Genomic DNA, 20,461 nt, shown 5'->3' on the forward strand with positions numbered 1-20,461 from the left:
GTCAGAAATAGACAAAGACAAAGTGACCATCTTTTGACTGGGATGTGAACCTTAATGTTTCAGCTTTCTTCAGCCTCCAAGAAAGACCTGAATGCCAGGGACTTCCTGTCCAAGTCCATCATCTCTGCTGTGACCCGCAAACGTAAAAAATGCCCCAGTACCCACCAGCCAGGCAGCAGTGCTGACGAGGACTCCGAGCATGAACCAGTCAAAGCCAGCAACTACGGGGGAGGAGAAGGGGGAGGAGAGGAAGAGGACAGAGGAGAGGAAGAGGCAGTCAAGGAGGAATATACCATTCCTAAGAAAGAAAAAATGGATGAAAAGGGAAATGGGGTAAAAGTTCAAGAGACTACAGAGGGAAAGGAAGATGGGGGAGAGGAAGCTGAAAAGGATGTGGGTAATGGACCAGGCAATGATGCCAAGAATCCTCAAAGGGAGAGCAAGTCAAGAGCTGCACCACAACTTCGTCCAAACAGCTTCCTCTATTCACACCATCAGACCCACACCACATGCCCACGACCCCAACCCGTGACCAGCCCTCCTCCACACCCAAGGCCTCACAATCTGGCTAGAGGACGCCCAACGGCCCCTTTCTGGATCTCCCCCACCAGGCTTCCCAACCTCTACCAGGCCTCCAGGCTTCATGGGGGTCAGCAGCCGGATTGGAACCAACCAGCGCCAGTCCGCTACAGGAAGACCAGAGGTGGGAGGACGAGGGCTATGTCCATGAATCTGGACCTTGAGCTGGGCAGGAGTGAGGACAAAGTGAGAGGCTGGAGAGCGGAGAGGGTAGAGGTAATCAGAGTCATTGAGGGAGCACCAAGTCAGCATGGAAGTGTTGGGGTTCCTCAAGGATCAGTTATAGGTCCTGGTTCAGTTCGCCAAATTGATCCACTCCCTCGTCTCGCCCAGGAGGCTCCCCCTCTCTCCTCCTCTTCCTCGGGATGGATAGATCAAAGCTCCCCAGGATCTTCTACTGTTGTTCTGAGGAGATCTGGCTTGGACCCGCGGGACAAGACAAGAGCCTGGCGTCGTCACACAGTGGTGGTTTAACTGTTTCATCTACTAATGCAGTACAAAGCACTTCTTGCCCTTTACTCACAAACACTGGACCACCGGCGTCACTGCTTCTAAAGCCAAGTGTCTATCACGTGACCAGGGGATCTCAGTTGTCTCAAGACTCTTTCCCCTTGGCTTTTTATTGGCACTGTAATTGGAGACTGCGGTTGTAGAGTTTCATTCCCAAATTAGATAACTACCATTTGAAAAATGTGAAACTCACTCCGCAAAGAACACACTGCCTGTTGCTATTCACCTACTATTGAAACCTTTCAACTTAGACTCTTTTACTTACAAAATAACTGTAGATGTAATTATACATGTTCTTATATATTGTGCAATGAACATTAGGGTTGAATATCAGGAACTGAGCTCATATTTTCCATGAATTCCCATACTGAAACAAGAAACCTTTCAGGACCTGATCAGAGCTTCCACACAGCTGTCGTAGATATAGTCTCACCTTGAATTTCAGCTATTAAGGCGTGGCAACATTAGAAACTGGCATTTTGTTTGCAAGTCCTTGTGAAAAGGGTGGTGTTAGAAGTTTGGTTACATAGTGTGTACTTGCCAGGGCTAGTTGGTGAACTACTGTAGCTGGAAAGCTAACTGCTAACACACTAACAAGCCAGGAACATGCTAGCACTAATCAGTCACAATAGCACTAATCAGTCACAATAGCTCTGTCACTGCCCGATTTGCGTCGCTGCCCGATCTGCATCTGGCAGTGACATATGCGATCGGGTCCGCCGTCTTGGACAGCTTATGTATGGCAACACCACTTGGACAAACCACATTAGAGTTGAGTTAAACAGAAAGAAGAATGAAGAGGAAAGTGACCTAACAACTGAATTAATAGAGCAGCTGCTGGAATTATTATATATAATTTATGGCAAGAAATCTTTAGAAAAGGGTAACATTTTCCCATGAAGTAACCATTTAAAATGGCAGGAAAATCTTCAACCCTAATTACCATCTGTTAAAGCCTCCATGTGATTATAGCATCTTATTATCAGCAAATTATTCTGATAAAGTTGTTGTTTTGGGAAAATTGAAACAATCCCACTAAAAACAGTCGCAGCTGCGTTACATTGTCATTCTCAATACTACAACTAAGTGGTGCCAAAGAAAGGCATTTTCAAAGCCTAAACATGGTGTCATTAACACATATTTCTAAAATACTGTTTTGGAATGAAACCCTTCAATTGTTAAATAAAATGATGAGTGATAATAATGAAGGAGTAAAAAAAAGAGAGGAAGCCATATTAGACATGTGATATTCTACTCCAGAGCTGCCGCTGCTCCAGCTAACCCTCACCAGCAAAGACTTTAGCAAAATGTTGACTGTGCTGTACACATACTGGTGTCCTTCACTACTGGTTCTCATGAATGATGTCCCTGACAATACCCATGTGGGTAGATATCAATGCAGCTTGAGTACAGCACAGTACACTAATGCAGAGAAAACCCACTTCAGTTTACTTCTCAGCCCTTTACAAGCTCTTCCAAAGCGTCCTGTGGATCTGCAGGGAACTTCACTGATCCGTGGGAGCAAAACAAACTCACTTTCTCTCTGGATGATGTGACTTGGGCATTATGCCAAAGCTTCCTGTGGCATAAAAATGCATGCATGCGGTCAGTGACATAAAAATATGCAAACCCTAAGTGTTCAACACAAGCCTATTGTACTTCCCTGTGTGTGTGTGTGTGTGTGTGTGTGTGTGTGTTTTGGGGGAGAGGGCCAGAGTTTGGAGGATACTGTTACGTCAGAGGAGCAAAGTGTTAAAGGCAGCTATGTGAAGTCATGCCAAAATTATTTTTTTTCTATTTAGGTAATTGTATAATATCAGTAGTGGAGACATGGTGAGCCAAGAGATGGAAAAGGACTAAGCACTTAGTGCAACAGCAAGGCTCCAGTTCACACATTATCAGTGTTACACAGAGAGCGTTGTCATGGCGGCAATTGAAAGTGAGCGAATAACCTTAAATCCAAAACCAGAGTCTTACCTGAGTGATATTTTTGCATTTCTTCCTTTTCACATTTTCACAGTATTTTTTCACTCCCTTCTCATGCTGATGGAACATTAGTTTGTAAAGCAGAGTCTGAAAAATACATAACGGAGATGAACCAAATCGTACTGCCAACCACTGTCGTCCAACCAGACTCCATGTTTATCTTAATCATATCTAGTCTCAGTCTGTCCTTCTCTCTATCTGTGCCCTTGTGCATGTACTTTATGTACGTGGGTGACTGTGCGTGGACCAATTTTGTAACAGTTGTACAAAGCCTTGTTAAGTTAACCTGTGTATATAAATATTATACATAATATATTAAATTATTTGTTTTGGAAATTGGTTTGTATGTATTTATTGATTTTTTTTTTGCTCACTGATTTCACTTATAAAGGTCATCACTGATCTGCCTGTGAGAAGTTGCATGATGTCTTCTGAAATGACTCTGATGATGTCATAGCGATGTCATCGAGGTGATCTGAGCCTGGTGTGAGGATTAGGATGAGGTCGTCTAATGGAAGACTTTTCCGGGTGCAATATTTTAGTCTTGTTAAATTCTTCGATAACCTCCACACAGACATGACCCAGTACAACCTTCTATGCAATATATATATATTTTTAATTGGAGCTCATGCGTCAGTTAAACACATGACTGATCATTATAGGGCAGTTTCACAACAGTTCTTCATCATTTAGTGACAATGGCTTCAGTTACACTCATCAATTCAGTACCATCAGGTTCCACCAGGAGTCACAGTCAGCAGCAGCAACAGTCTGATGACTGGATCCACGACATTAGAGAAATAATTAGTACCACTGTCATCAGAACGGATATCATGATGTACAGACGGTGGGAGAGATGATGGAGCACCAGAGATACACAGCTGCTCCTCAACACTCAGTCACATCCGCTGACATTTACAGTTTAGTGTAATTTTATAGACATTTCAGAGAGATGGTGACATTATTACAATTAAATTAGCATCCAACGTTTTAGTGGGACCATCTGTAGTTTTACTTCTGCACAAACAGAAGCTTCTTTTGATACATTATGTTACATTTCACACCGATAATACTCTGTATATTACAAAAGACATGGAGCTTATTGTAGCAAAAACCACTAGAAAAGGAATAAAGGTGAACCTCACTTACTTGGATGATATAACAATATCATCCAAGTATTTCCATCATCAGTACAAGTACACATTCAGCTTTTTTCATGTTCAGTATCCAATTCCTGCTACCCAAAATAAGCCGGCTGATGAATCAACTTGAATAATTTAAATGATGACTGGTTTGCTGCAGTGAGTGATTTGTGAGGATTTCTGGATCCTGAGCTTTTACATCACAACCAAACACACATCTCTCTCCAAGCAGACAGCAAGTCCACAAACATCACCCCCTCTGTCCAGTGCGCACACAGTGAGGGAGGATGTGGATTCACGGTGGAATCAATCCTTCCTCCTGTAGACATGATGGATTCCTGTGGGGGGCAGTGGTTGAATGTGCTGGTCGGCTTGCTTCATGAAGATATGCGACTTCTCTTCTGGGCTTTCCTCAGCAGGTAGACCACACCCTGAGCCACGAACGGCCACAGCAGGAAGAGGACGACGGTCTGACCGGACACGTCAAACGGCCACCACTTCTCCGCCTGAGAGGAAAATGACATTTATTATAGAAATCATGTCTTCTTCTTCTTCTTAACAGCTGTAGTGTGTGTAGTTGTGTCTTCAGTGTTTTTAGATTTTACTACCAGTGTCACAAATTCAACAAACAGGTGAGTGAGTGATCAGCTGAGGAGGAAGAGGAAGCTGCTGTAATGCCAAGTGAGCAAGAACAACTGTGAATGTCCCGCTCTGTTCAAACTGAGTGCCGACACACACACTCGCAGTACGGAGCGCATTAAGTGTGTGTTCAGGTGTTGGTTGCCAGGTAGCAGATCCCAACACCTTCAGAGCCAAGTGTTTTCCCACAATTCACCTCTGTCTACTGCTCCACACCGGTCCATCAACAGACCTTTATGTTGGATTCAGACTGAATATTATTATTCATGTCCAAAAAGATGGTTACCACTTGATTTTAAATCTCAACTCTTCTTGAATAATAAAAATAATGATGATAAGGGTTTTATTTATTTATTTATTTTTAGGCTTTTGCACATCTGACACATGAATATTAAATATCATATCCTTTCATAATTAATGAGAGAGATGAGTTCCTTCCTTAAAGAGTTTAGCAGAAAACTTTCGGAATAATATTATGAACTCTCTCTTAATATTTCAGCTCTCCCTCTCAGCTGCTGAATGTGACTTTGTACTGTCATCTGATTGTAACTAATACTGCATGTTTGATCTTATCTGTTCCAACAAACACATGAGTTCCACTGTATTATTGTTGTGTTGAGCTGTGGTGGAAGTTAAGTAACAAAAAGAGGCACTTTGGCACTAAAAAGACTGAAACGTTGAAAGATATCTACTTGATTTGAGCTTCATATTAACTTCAGGTAAACTTTTAAATACATTTCAGCACAGAAGGTCAGTATGAACAGGAGGAATGTTTACAGCAAGAAAAACCTGTTTCACTGTTCATTAAGCCTCCTGACTTGAAAAATTGTGAACCTGTTTTTAACTGACACTTGTGTACTGTGGCAGTTAGCAGAAATACGTTACACAAGTAGAAACTTGATTACTCATAAATACTGTATGTGTGGGAACTGGAAGAGATCCAGAGTTTGAGACTGACAGTTGGATTCACTAAAGACAGTCAGTCAGTCAGAGTTGGAAGATATAAAATGATGATGTGACTAAAACTAAATGAATAACAGATGCAAAAATGTCTATAAATATAGCAGCAGATGAGTGTGGAGGTTTGTTTTCCTCTAAGATTAAAAACATGTAAAACATTTCATTCACATGCTCCAAACTGCTCAGAAATCCATATTTAATTGTGACACATTATGTGACAATATGATGTTAACTCAGGGTCTATTTATTAGCTTTTTGGAGCTTTCAACTGCACATCACAGTTTTCATCAGCAAACCATTAAAAGCTCAAAACTACTGAATGTAGCTGGTCAAGAAAGAACTTCCACACTTCAGTTCAAAGCCTGCAGCAGAGTGCAGGTCCAGACAGCAGAACTAAAAGAAAATGTAATTTCAACTAATCGTATCTGGTAGATGTCAGCGGGGATGTTGAGTCTTACCTGCTGTTGTGACGCTGTGGCTGCACACTGCAGACATGGTCTCCACTCTGAACCCTGAGCCTGTCACACATACAACAGCAGTGAGCTGACATCACTTCACGCAACAAGAAAAAAACACTTTTCAGTTTGTTGCTTTTCTGACAATTTTCAAATCTCCTTTTCCATCTCTGCACTTCTCTAATACAACTTTAATTCAAACACATTTACACAACAGCTAAAGATTCAATTTTGTCCGACAGCATCATTTAACTGAGAGCAAAATGACTAAATGTAGCAGCAGGAGGATGACAAGTTTGCATGGTGACTTCAGGTATTTGAAGTTTTCTTATTTGATGCTTCAAAAAAGAAGCAGAAGAAGAGAATTGCTCTAATAAGCTTTACACGGACATTATCTACATTAACATGAAACATCAGTTTGTTTTTCCCTCCCTGTTAGTTCTTACGTGTGTGGCTGCGAGTCGCTCCACCACCTCCAGCCTGTCCATCACACTCCTCATGTCCTCTCGCAGCCTCCTCAGGGCCAGGATGATCTGCTGCTGGAGCTGGGCGTCATGCAGCCTCTCTGTCCCGCCCTCTGAACCGTCTCCTCCTCCACGCCCGGCCCCGCCACCACCCCCACCGCCCGGGGCCCCCCGCCTCGGACTGCCCTGAGGAACACCACCTGCACAACAACAACAACACAGGATATTATGATCCTGATATATCATACAAACAGTACATACAGTCAGTCTGACAACAGTGTGAAATATCAGCTCACGTTCTCTCCAGTTGTGGTTGGAACCTTCTCGTCCTGTGTCTCGACTCCTCCTGTTGGGACCCTGACCCTTCCCGTCGTCCGCCCCCTCTCCACCCTGACCCGCTCCCACCTGTCTGACCTCTAGTCGACCTTCCAGCTGCTGGCTCTGAATCGGAGATGACTCCAGGGACACGTGGCCGTTCTGAAAGCCATTGGACTTGACGAGTGGAATCTGTTAACGGATATCACACTTTGTAATAGAAATGTTCCTGCTCTCTTATTTATTCTGTGTGTGATGCTCGGCAGTGATGTATATGTGTTCAGTGTGTTTTCAGAGGATGTGTGTGAGTCGTACCTTGACGCTGCCGAGTTGCTCCACTGAATCCACTGAGTCACAGAAGATCTCGCTCTCTGAGTCGCTGGTCAACACCAAACCTTCACACACACCAGAGTCTGCAGAGCACAGCAGGCGTTTTATACATGTGAGGAAATATATTCAAAAATGATAGTTCAGATAGTTCAGATAGTTACTCTTAAATGTTTTTATATACTTAATCATGGAAATAGTTTTGGGCCCGTTTAGTTAACACAACTTGATAGGAGCACATTCTACTCAATGTTGACCAGTGTTTCTCCAATATTCATGTACCACTGATAAAACTTAGCAATTAATATCAATGGGCTACTGATGATTTTCAACACAATAACACTCTATGTTATTGTGTGATTGTTTTGAGTCATCGACTAGTGCATCAAATCCCAGAATCCTCCCTCTCCTCATTCTTCAAAGGCCATCTATGTGAAAGGTAATGTTATAAGAGTAGTGTAGCTCCGTTAAGGAATAGGGCAGTGTGTGATGTGTGTGCATAGCGAGCGTGTGGTTGAGCGAGCAGCAGGAGAGTGATGGTGAATGTGAGCGGAGCAGAGGAAAAGGTTAACAGTAAGTTGTTAATCTGGCAGTAAATGTACAGACAACAGTGTGTCAGTTAATAAATGCTGCAGCTTCAACAGCACTTTCTGACTCAAACAGCTGATCTGCAGTGTAATACAGTGTGCAGCATGCGTAGGAATACAGAATTCTACAGCTGAGAAAATGTAGTGTCAACAGAACGGGCAGTCTGACAACAAGGTGAAGCAGTGAAAACATTCTTAATATAGTGTACACTTAAACTGAGATTGATTTTTTTTATGCAGCTAAAATACATTTTGCTGCTGGTCTCGTCCACATCAGTACATCACTTAGCTTCCAAGCTAGTACTCCTGTCTGCTGCTTCAAACTGGGGGGGTGCCAACCCAAATCTACTGCAGGTATTACACTGACTGTGGATAAGTACCTTATATAACCCCACTTCAAAAAATGCCAACTATCCCTTTAAGATGGATTGACCTTTAAAATGGACCAGTTATTCTAATTTTAGTTTCGATCTCAGTCTTTCCTAAACAGAGAAACTTCTGGCTGCTGAGTCTCTCCTGAGTTTTGCTCAGCAGGAGGAAACACTGGTGACATTTTTAACTACTTTTAAAAAAATAATAATTTAGAACCATCACAACATTCACAGCCACTGTACTTAAAAAAGGAACCATTATTGTTAGCAGAGATATCTTTTTATAATGATAAAAAGGGTAAAAAATATGGTCAGTTGAGGCTCAGCAGGTTGAACAAGTCATCCACTAAACACACGGTTGGCAGTTTGATCACATGTCAAAGTGTTCTTGAGCAAAACAATGAACCCCTGATGGTCAGACCAGCTCCTTGCATTGAAAAAACCCAGAATCTATAAATATGCAAATATATTTAACTTCAGCAGTTTTCCTGCTGGACACCAGATGTCTCCTCCTTCACTGTAAAGTCCATCCTCAGTGTTTGTGCACTGGAGGCTTCAAGTTTCCACATCACACTTGTGTAAATTACATATTAGACCACGACTGGCTCCAAACTAGTTGTGATGTCACACATCCTGTTTGTAGGTTAACTTCAGATTTAAAGTGAGCTCAGAGAAACTTTCCTCCTTCAGCAGATGAATCTCTCTGCACAGAGAGAACAACATCCAACTGAAGGAACAAGAAGAGCGGAGGGGGAATTTAAAGTTGAGAAAAATGAGATGCAAGGAGCTGGTGTGACTCATTTGCCGGAGTTGCCGGTTGACGTCTGTGTAACAGGGACAGCCAGCATGGTGGGACAGGGAGCTGATGCTGTTGTGTTACACGTCACTCCTCTGAATCCAGAATGCTGGCACGCTGTGTAAAATCACACACGAGGGCAGCATTATGCAGGCTTTGTTTGGTTCAGTGTAAAAAAAAGCAAAGGCAGCTTAATGAGGGATTTTCTTTACAGCTTGTATAAAATAGCTTCGTGTTTCCTGTTTCCAATCTGTATTCCTCATTGTCAACTCTAACTGGAGAATAAATATACCGCATCTGACACAAGCCACAAGAATCTGAAGTACATGACTAACACACTGAATCATGTGGAAAAAGTTACTGACATGGACCGTTTGTGTCTGATCCGTCCAGTTGGGGGGCAGCTTTAAAATCCAATTACACCACAAAACCCTGAGTGTGTTACAGACCAGGCCAGATACATCATTACGCACCATTAGAGATGGTGTTGGCAGTGAGGTCTACAACGTCAGTCAGGATGAACTCCTGCTCTGGATCTGGACCTTCTGATAGAGAACAATCTTCTTGAGGCTCCTCCTGCTCCTCATCCTCAACCTTCACCTCTGCTGGTCTGTCAGCTGGCTCACTGCCTTTAAGACCTACAGTAACCCACAAAGACTCTTACCAACGTTCACACTGATATCATATCACTATTTTTAAAAGCTGCATTAATTGATTTTTGGAAAAGATCATTTGAGAAGAAAATATGGAGTATGTATTTATATATCCATGTATAGAAGACACAATGGCAGAAATTCAGAGAAAATAATCGTCTTTCCGGCTCTTTAAACAGGTGCTGGGTTACAGAGGTTCACTGACCTTCTCTGAGCACCAGCAGAGACTCTGGAGGTCGTGGCATGTCATCAATCACCAGGTAGAGAGGCTCGAAGTGGTGGAAGAGAGAGGCCGTCTTCTCATTCATGGGTGTGTTGTTGATGACCTGCAGCGTCAGTGGAAACCTTTACTGATCATATTACCTCATGTTTATCTGAGCAGACAGCTTGCTGCTGCTGCTGCTGCTTCTCGTTTCTGTACACTGATCTGATCTGATCTGGGAAATTTGTCAGAATCAGTCTACAGATGAGATCATGTTAGAAATATTACATGAATGCTGAATTAAAATATATGAACTTAACAAATCAGTCATCATGTACCTCCTGTGCTACTTTCTTCATCTCGTCCACGTACGCTGCCATGGCACTCTCTCTGCTCATCTCTCCCAGCCGGCTCCAGGCATCCCTAACACACACACACACACACACACACACACACACACACACACACACACACACACACACACACACACACACACACACACACACACACACACACACACACACACACACACACACACACACACACACACACACACACACACACACACTTCAACATCAACCACCACACCATGTCCGATTGAATGTGTGTTTCAATGTGTGTTTGTAGTGTCAAAAAAACTGGACGTCTTTGTTTTAACATTCACTAGATTGATGAAAACAGAATACTGAAGGAGTTCATGTATTAGCACTTACTAATATTCTATTCTACACAGGTATTCAACAATGACTAGAGAGCTTGACAGTACAACACAATATTGTATGATCGTATATGTTGTGATGGATATCTACTGAAATATGTTGATTTTTAAATACATTATTTATTTGACAAATGTGTATTTAAGGTATAACTTCTTCATTCAAATAAAAAAGCTCAAACAAGCTTAAAACATTTTCTAATAGAGATATCTTCATTTTCAGTCGGTCTGTTGATTATTTGTCTATAAAATGTTAAAAAAGAAAAAATAGTGAAAATGTCCACCACAGTGTCTCAGAGGACGTGAGACATCTTCAGAGTTCTTGTCAGACAAACAGTCCAAAACACTAAGATATGCAATTTGCAATGATATAAAACAGAAAAGCAGCAAATCCTTACATATGATAAGCTGGATCAGAGCATATCTGCCATTCCTCTATTTTGAAAAAAAAACAAACAATTCATTTTCTGTCAACCAACAAATTGATTCAGCAACTCATGGTTTCAGCACCATTTTCAATACTGAGGAAGTCTTCTCAACATTTACAACTGTTCTCAACAGAAAACCAAAGTGACAGAACAGGTTCAAACCCCACATTAGCCTCAGTGTTAGAGCAGCTGTCCTGTCAAGATTTCCTTAAGCAAGACGCTGATCCTCTCTGCACTCACTAACTGTACAACACAATCTCTGTCCACGTCAGTCTCACTGTGAGTCTGTGTGTATCTGTGCCCCGGCTTGTTAGTCTTCCTCATCAACAACCAAAAAAGGTCTCTGGCTGCAAATGTCAATAGAAACACTCTATGACTGACGTGGTGAGTTCACACACTGTTCAGATGAACTGAATTATATGGTGCTGTACCACCCGCCATGGACACAAAGTAACTAACCCATACAGAGAGCATCGCACCAAACACCATGCAAATATCTGCCAACGTTGTGTCGTAATGCCTGCTTACAGTAAAAAGAGGATTTCTGAATGGAAGTATGATGTACAGAATAACTGCATGCTGTTCTGTCTGTACAAACAAAAAGACCACTTATGAGAGCAGCTGAATGGCTGGTGTGTCTGCTACTGAAAACTAACACCACTGATTTACACACACACGGACCATTTGTAGCGACCCACTGGGTCCCAGAAGCCGGGTCGAGGCACAGTGCAGGGTCCACACACCGCCTGCTTATACAGACTGTAGAAGCGCAGCATCACCTCATAGGACGGCTGGTAGGAGCCTGCAAGATGAAACAGATTCATCAAGTTTCACTGTCTGCACATTGCTCTGGTTATCTTGACAGAGTGAAACTAGACAGCCGGAAAAAAAAAGGAACTATCAGGATCACATCTGAGTTCTCACGGACATGCAAGTTTAGAAATTGGGAAATTTTGAATTCTTTTTTTGTCTTTAGTTCAGGGGAAACTTAAAACTGCATGTTGGACGGCAAATAATACAAGAGATAATACATTTATAAGGCCTTACATTCAGGTTCACTGTTTAACCTTAAAATAATAAAGACACTGTTTCATGAAGTTTTTCTACAGTCTAACCAGTAACACACTTTCTGTCACATATGTGATGTGTAAAAGCCTACGTACCATTTTTGGGGAGGTTATGAATGACATCCACGGCAGCCTGAAACCGTTTCTGGTGATCAACCGCAGGCTCTGCCATCGCTGGGACTGGCATGACACTTCGACTCGTTCAATCTACCAGGAGGGATGAGTGCAACCGGAGCTGAGAGAGCGCGCACACACACACACACACACACACACACACACACACACACAGATGTAGCAGGCTGTAGGAGGAGGCTGTAAGTCAATTAGGAGAGCGGAAGCTTGCAGCTAGTTAGCAAATATATTGGACTGCCTTGTTTATAGCCATGTAAGATACAGCACAGAATGGACCATCATGTCTTTAGGTTCTTCTGGCAGCTTCAGCATTTTTATAAATACTGTGTGTATAAAAACACTGCTCAGACTCTGTGAAGCAGGACTGAGGTCTGCACTTCAGGATGATAACACTGTTGTTTTGTAGCCATTCCTGTCCACTTGGTGTCCTGCAGGAAAATAAGTCTCTTGCATCAGCAGAAAGTTTTCCTCCAATGTTCTTTACTGGATCCATGTGACACTCTACCTTCACAAGCCTTGCAGGGCCTGCTGCACAGAAACATGATGCTGCTACCACCAGGCTTCATGACGGTGATGGTGGATAACGGTCTATGGATGTATGGTGTTAAGGTTACACCAAACAACAGTGTGACAGTCAAAAAGTACAGCTTTGGTCTTCTTTGTCTCTCTGAAAGAAGGTATCGCCTGCACACTTACTCATTCAACATGTGTGGCTGTGTGGATATCTGTGTGTTCTTCCTTAATGCACTCAGAGGGACAATCAGTGTCATGATCGTTCATCTGCAGCACCTTCTCTTAAATGGCACGTTTTAATAAACTTACCACAGATTTTGTCTGAAATGTGTCTTTGTCTTTATGATGTAGTTTTCCGTAGGCACTGAATATGTGTGATTCCCTCAAACATTCAGCTTATTCAGTCATGTCACACTGATACAATGTGGGCTTTTTTTGGTTTACATCACTTTGTAGTGATATTTCTGCTATTTAATATCACAAAAGTCTAATAAAAATACATGTAAACATAGTAAAACGGGTATTTTAACAGGTACTGTGAAGTATCAGCCTGATTTGTGTAAGCCCACCGCTGTGTATTTATAACTTAGACCAGCCTCTGTGGCGTAATAACTGCTTTCATATGTAAACTGGACTTTATGCCAAATTCAAGCACCGACAGTGGCGCAAGTAAATGCGTACACATGATACTGTGCTGCGTATTTAGTCGCCGATAAACACCGTTTTAACTTTGAGTTAGCAGCAGCTAGCTTGTGGACTCACCTCACTGTGTGCTGCCGCCGGACATGTCTGTATCAGAGAGACCACAACAACACGACAAAGGTCGCTGAGCCGGCTGGGAACTGTAGTTTCTAATATTTAAGGATTTACTGTCACAGAAAAGTTTGTTAACAAAATTGCCCATAGATCTACCGATGGGACTGACCTATCTCCGGCCTGAGACCATTTCCGTGTCAGATCACATGACAAGTCCTTGACCACGCCCACTCGGACATTTAAAGTGCCAACATAACAAAAATATATACAAGTATAAAGGCGATTTATTCTACTTTATTAATGTATTCCTATTTTTGTTTTTATTAAAATATATGTTATTAGTATCTGTTTATATATATGTATATGTATATATATATTTATTTATTTATTAATTCATGTAATTAATTTAAAATATAGTCATTTATTTCACTATGTATATTGAGCATTTTAAGCCCCAAAATTTCCTTCGAGATGAATAAAGTTCTGTCTAAATCAAAGTCTTTAAATTTGTCAGCTAGACTCAGTTTAACCATTTTATCGAATGTTTGTATTATGATTTTGCACCAGTCAAAGGTTTGGACACACGTTCCCGTTCCATTAAATGAGAAAGTGTGTCCAAACTTTTGACTGGTACTGTATATATAAGAAAAGTTTATTTTTATTATTATTCCATCCCATCTTAAAACAAATTGAAATCAACAAAGCAATTAATTAACACTACATGTTACACATAAAAATATGGCGAAAAATAACAAATAAAAATGAACATATTAAGTTAAATACTTTGTGATACGTACAGTAGCTGCCAAGTCAGAGCCAGTCTTTCCTTACAATCAAGTGATCAGTATAAATCACTCTAAACTAGAGTGATTCAGTTCTTTAGCCTCTATTCTAATTAATGACTCTAAATCTTAAATGTACTTATTCCCGCCAGCGCAATTTAGGAAACAGTCCAGAGGGCAGCACAGAATGAAATAAACTAGAGCCATAATTTCATTAAAGACCCACTACAGTCAGTGTTTTACTGCCGATTTGTGCATAAATCATTATGTAGCACCATTGCCCTACTTATTGCAAACAGTATTAGGGGATAAACTATTTTCAGTTATTTTTCGGCACCTTCATCACTTAGCCTGTGGTTTGGTTAAAATTAGAGATCAGTAGACTGAAAAGAGAAAGGCTATCTCTCTTTAGATACATGAGCGTCTCTCCTCGACCTATAATCCGTTTAAATTCCGTTTGTTGTCAAGTTGCTGCAGATAGATCACATATATTACAAAACCCGGAAATGTTTTAGTTCGCCTTCAAAACAAAAACATAATAATTGTTGCGTTGGTAATAAAGAAGTGAGAGTTACATTTTCATTGACACAACAGAAAAGAAATTATTACAGAGCTGAGGAAATAAAGATTTTTTGGGAAAATGTTCAATCTAATTCATTTCATCTTATCATCTTACTGAAATATACATTTTCATTTACAAAAGATACTTCTGTGATATACATTAGATAGGATGGGTGCCATTTATGTAGGCTTTGGCAGGGTATGATTTTGCAGATTTTAGCAGTATAATACAGAGTTCGCAATCCCTCACTTTCTGTTTCTGACTGAAAGAAAAAAAAACAACAAATTTTAAACCAGATGTAAAACAGCTCTCATATCATGGCACCATTCGGAGAATTTGCGGTGTGATTTTCCTGGTGAACATTTAGAAATATAAAGGGATCTTCATACTGCGTAATCATTTAATTTGGGGTAGGGGTCCATTCATATTCACAAACAATAAGAGCTTGTAAGTTGCTTTGGATAAAAGCGTCTACCAATGACAAAACGTAAATGATATAATGAGATTCATAACCCTAAATTGTATTATTATTAGAATTATTGCTTCAAGATTTTTAATATATAAATTATTATCGTATGAAATTACGCGATTCTTAATCAATGGTTTATTTTGAAAGTCAAGCCCGGAAATCTGTTTCTACTGTGGTGTGATTTATTTGTGCAGTTCTGTGTTTATAAATCCAATCTCAGTGACATCAGCGGTCTGAAGGTTTGGTTTGGCCTCCTCCGGGATAAAAGCATGAATCGCAGTCTGCCTACAGACTGCTGAGCTGCTGCCTGAAGACACAACACAACATAAACAGAGAACGGGAAGAAGAGAGAGGCACAGCCTGGCGAGACAAAGCGCAGCCTCCTTGCATTATGCTGGGCAACAGGAAGAAAAACGGCGCCGGGACGTCCGAGTCAAAAGCCATCGATCCTTTGAGGAATCTGGGTGAGTTTTGTGTCATGGATCCTGAATGTATTCAATGATCAAAAGCTTCTTCCACTGAGATAATGATGCTGATGTACAGCCGTAAATGCGTGTGATGAGTTGTGACTCTGAGATAAGAGGAAACATTTCAAATCCGCATGGACAGGCAATTAAAAAAAAAAAAAAAAAAAGGGAAAAGCCTTCAAAGGGCGAGGAAAAACAAGTGGATTACGCTGTCATTAAGGCATAGCCTGCTGCGTGTCACTGTATCTCATACTATGTTCTGCAAGTTTAAAGGTGGGTAAAGTAAATTTAAATGAATTTATTTGCCATTATAATGGCGTATATAGCCTACTTTGTTTTCATAACACATATAAAATGTGCATAGAGTCATCTACATGTGATGGTCAGTATGAGTGGAAGACAAATCCAGCTAAACCCAGGTGACCAGTTTTAGAGATAGGTGTGTTAAGTGTGTATGGTTTAAATATGTAGATCATATAATACATGTGATGTCAGAGTGACATAAAGTTAAATTAGGTTTAAAGATGTAACTAATGATTATTGTCATCATTTAGTCTCTAAAATGTCAGAAAATAATGAAAACAATTGCCAGAGCCCTGTCTGATGTCATGTTTGACCAACAGCCACAAAGAAAAGTGCAATTTAAATGATATAAAACAAAAAAGCAGATTCCCACATTGGTGAAGAAACAGAAAATGTTTTTTTCTTTGATTTAAATGACTTTAATAATCAAGCCACAAAAATATTGACTGATCGTTTTAGCAGCTAATATCTGATAAAGAGTATGGTTTTTAATAGGAAAAATTGCATGAATGATTCACAGACTAGAGGTCAGTTTACTATCATATTCTTTACAACATGAATTATTATGACCAGCCACATTTAGTTTTCAAATGAGTGGAACCCCATCATTTCACAGTATGATGTTACTCTCTCAGGAGTATTGTACTTTTTTCTAGAAGTTATGATCTGTGATAGAGACTTTTAAAATCACAGAATCTAAATAGAGAAGGGTGCAGCTCTCCGTCTCAATTCTGTGCCATCGTGACTTAAGAGTCTTTGTTTTTCTCTGATTTGTCTGCACACCCTCAACCTTGAAAGATAAACTGATCCGCTGCTGGACAGTTTGACTGAAATGAAAAACTTGCAGACTTGTGAGCATCTGTGGCACATGATTGAGCAGCACTGATGTGGAGTTTTGTTCCATTATGGAGCTCATGTTTGGCAGGTACAGTGGGATAATAAAAGTAGCTGGTGTATCTTGGAAACCATCACTGGCAGCACACACACACACTGCTTCTGCTCTGCAAGGATGTCATGTGTACATGTCCAGACAGATTATAAACTCTGGTGTCCCACATGGGGAAAAACAAACATTTACCAGCTGGTTAAGCACATTTTCTCCACAACCAGAGGAGATATTTGGGGCAACATGTTTCCAGGTTCACCAGTAAGAACAAGCTAGTGGACAATGGGCACTTTAATAACAGACAACTATGTAAACAGTGCTAGCCTGCGCTTTTACTGACTTCCTTCTCATAACTTTCTTGACTCATGAGGTTGGTCATTATAACTGGGTCAGAGTGTTAGCACACCATGCAGCAGGGAGCCTGTCATTGCTATATTCTGCTCATTTTCTCTAATGTCATTATGTGTAATATGTACAGTAATACACAGAACTACAAGTCTTGTATATTTTCTCAGAAAAAGAAATGTGTAGAAAGGACCAGTTTCTAATAAACATAATCCATGGTTTCTAAATACAGTAGAGCTGGACATGCTAACACAAAGCTGTTCATTTGATTTATCAGTGCTTGGAGGTTTAAAACAAAAGACCTGTCAACAAATGGAGATGGTTTCGGCTATAGGAAAAGGCGTTGTTTCAATTAAATTCAGTATTTTCTCTGACATACAAACTTGACAACACTAATTTGCAACTAAGTTTATACACTATAATGATTTGAATCACAGAGACACTTATAAAAGACAGTGCTGGCAAAGGTCAGTCAATGTAATTGGTAAAAGTGAATCATCAGAGGATTGTTTTCATAAATGTTTCATATATGTATCAACTTGTCTTAATTTTAAAGAAGCAGCTTTACTCTGAACTATTTTCTTATGGAGAAATACTGTAGTTCCTGTTGTACTCACAAACGTGAAATATCACTATGAGGCAAGGAGGATCTAACTAACTGTTTTACATCAGTGGACATGCCTTCTCATTAATTTGTCAATCATCTCAAGGCAAACCCTCCATTACCTCCATTACTTATAACACTGGTAGAGCTTTAGGAACATCTGGTATTTCTAATAACAGCAGTGATGACGATTAGTTGAGCTCTGATTTAAAAGCAGTGCAGAAATGAACCATGTCTGTTCAGATGGCCAAGATGTGTGTATGCTAACAAACACAAGCAACAGTGCACAGCTGTCAACCTTCAATATAGCTGTCATAAGACACGACACCAAGCCCCAGAACCTTCCATAGCTGGCCAGTGATCCTGCAGCGACAATATCAACACCAGTCTCACCAGCAGCATCACCTAGCATTATCAAATGTCACAGAAAAGCCTGTTAATACCCAGACACAGTTTTTACATTGAGTTGAGAGCAACAGCATCTACAAATATAGACCGATTACAGAGTAGATACACCAACAGGGCTATAACTAGGGTTGGTTATAAATTAATCTGAATCCTTATTAGTTAATGAATATATAGAGTTTGGGAATGTGATTAGTTTTACAGGTTTTTGGTCATAAACCAAAGTAGTGAACAAACAAACATTTTGACCTAAATTCTTCCTCTAAATTACTACACTATATACTTTACTACACTCTACACACATGGATGTGTGTACCAGATTTCATGGAAATCCATTCAATAGTTGTAAAGACACCTCACTGAAAAGCACAGATGTTAACCTCATGGTGGGAAAACATCAGGGTATCATGAAAGCCAACAGAAGTTATCCTCTGAGGAGCATGAATGTGCCAATCCACCCAGTAGATGTTGAGATATTTCATTGGATATGTGAAAATCTTGACTGCTGATGGCACATGTACTAGTACTCATCCATGTTCTAGTTGTTGAGATATTTCAGTCTGAACCAAAGTGGTGGACAGATAGACCGACATTACCATTTCTAGAGCCAGCTGCCAGCATGGCCAAGTAAAAACCTGAAAGTGTTTGATTTACAATGATATAAAACCAAAAAAGCAATAAATCCATTAGACCAAGAGGCTGCAGTCAACACAAACACATTTTGTATTTTTTCTGGATAAACCAATAACACAATATACAGTATGTCATACAGTATGTCATTTGTTAATTCATCTGTTCATTGACTGATTGATTAATCAACTAATCATTTGACCAGTAGTCGTTACACCTGCCCTCCAGTTTGTCTCCCAGTTTGGAAAATATCCTGTATTCCACTAACATACAGTATGTTGGCTTTTACGGATCTAATTTGGCTACAGCCTAAACCGCTGAAACTCAGCTCCTCTCTTCTGTTTTTGAAATCCTCCCTCCAGGATTTCATTTCATTTCCTAGAATGTCTCTATTATCTGTGATTCAAGGACTGTTTAAGTCTTGTAATCCACTCTAGATTCAGGATGTGAAATGAATCCTCGAATTATAAATGACAAAAATAGCTTGAGAGAGAGTCCACATTTCCAGAGGTGTTAAGCCTAACCTGATCTCTTTGGACACACTTTCTCATTCAAGGGAATGGAAAGTGTGTCCAAATTTTTGACTGATGCTGTATGGAAAGTCACTTATTTGCTTTCTTTCTAAGAGTAAGAACAGAAAGACCAATATCACTCTCATGTTTGTGTATGAAATATGTACCTAGAGCTAGGAGGTGATAAGCTTAGTGTAGCTTAGCTTAGTGTAAAGACTACTTCACCAAGAAATAGTAACACCTGGTAACTACCTCTAAAATCCCAAATTCTTGTTTTTACATTTCTGTACAGATTAGCTGGCCAGCTGTTTCCCTCTGCTTCCAGTCTTTATTCTAAGCTAATGGCCTTCTGGCTCCAGCTCTAATGGACAAACATGAGCTTGGTACCAATTTTCTCCTCTAAGTCTTTGAAAGAAGACAGAAGAAGTGTATTTCCCAAAAAATTAATTTATTTCTTAAAACACAAGGAAATATAGCAAGAAAGAACTGAACATGTATCATTTGTAACATTTTGCAGATCAACCTTAAAATTTCTGGTTACCTTTTAGCAAACTCATTCATTTATTTCGGTGACTTGCAAAAATAATAAATATTAATGTTTTCATTTCCCATGTCGATGGCCTTTATTGAGGAAGTTATTGAAGAGGCAGTTAATTAAGGACAGAGCACTAATGATCTCTATGTGTCTGACTGTGAAGGTCGTTACTGCTGCATGTGTGTGTGTGTCTCCTCATAGTGTTTATGTGCATGTGGCATCAGTGTGTCCAAGGGGACTTCAAAGACATCTTCATTAGCTATGATTATCACTCAGCACAGAGCTCTTCCCTAATTATCTGGTAAATTCAAAAAATGTTATAGAGAATGATGCTAATATTAATTGCCGGGAGCCTGTCACAACA

The 20,461-nt window shown here is 40.3% G+C and overlaps 3 protein-coding genes across 11 annotated transcripts in view; 2 read left to right on the forward strand and 1 right to left on the reverse strand.

Moving 5' to 3' along the window:
• LOC122971093 (rho GTPase-activating protein 23-like) overlaps positions 1 to 3,397 on the forward strand; it is a 70,962-nt gene extending 67,565 nt beyond the window's left edge. For all 9 annotated transcript variants that reach the window (XM_044337567.1, XM_044337561.1, XM_044337568.1 and 6 more), the window contains one exon: positions 64 to 3,397. In XM_044337567.1, the coding sequence (XP_044193502.1) occupies positions 64 to 1,053 (990 nt within the window). In that variant the 3' untranslated portion in view covers positions 1,054 to 3,397. The remainder of the gene's footprint in view (positions 1 to 63) is intronic.
• Positions 3,398 to 3,672: 275 nt separating this feature from the next.
• On the reverse strand, positions 3,673 to 13,801 carry acbd4 (acyl-CoA binding domain containing 4). Its single transcript, XM_044338247.1, has 11 exons — positions 13,604 to 13,801; positions 12,293 to 12,431; positions 11,811 to 11,931; positions 10,325 to 10,409; positions 9,990 to 10,110; positions 9,605 to 9,769; positions 7,366 to 7,463; positions 7,032 to 7,242; positions 6,718 to 6,935; positions 6,275 to 6,334; positions 3,673 to 4,723 (listed from the first exon to the last, which is right to left on the reverse strand). The coding sequence occupies exons 2-11, from the start codon at positions 12,381 to 12,383 to the stop codon at positions 4,595 to 4,597; spliced, it is 1,299 nt and encodes a 432-aa protein (XP_044194182.1). The 5' UTR covers positions 12,384 to 12,431; positions 13,604 to 13,801; the 3' UTR covers positions 3,673 to 4,594.
• Positions 13,802 to 15,642: 1,841 nt separating this feature from the next.
• Positions 15,643 to 20,461, forward strand: part of LOC122971675 (1-phosphatidylinositol 4,5-bisphosphate phosphodiesterase delta-3-A-like) — a 29,924-nt gene continuing 25,105 nt past the window's right edge. The window contains exon 1 of the mRNA XM_044338416.1: positions 15,643 to 15,874. Coding sequence (XP_044194351.1) covers positions 15,802 to 15,874 — 73 coding nt within the window. The 5' untranslated portion in view covers positions 15,643 to 15,801. The remainder of the gene's footprint in view (positions 15,875 to 20,461) is intronic.

This window comes from Thunnus albacares, chromosome 20 (genome assembly GCF_914725855.1).
Source record: "Thunnus albacares chromosome 20, fThuAlb1.1, whole genome shotgun sequence".
NCBI lineage: Eukaryota > Metazoa > Chordata > Actinopteri > Scombriformes > Scombridae > Thunnus > Thunnus albacares.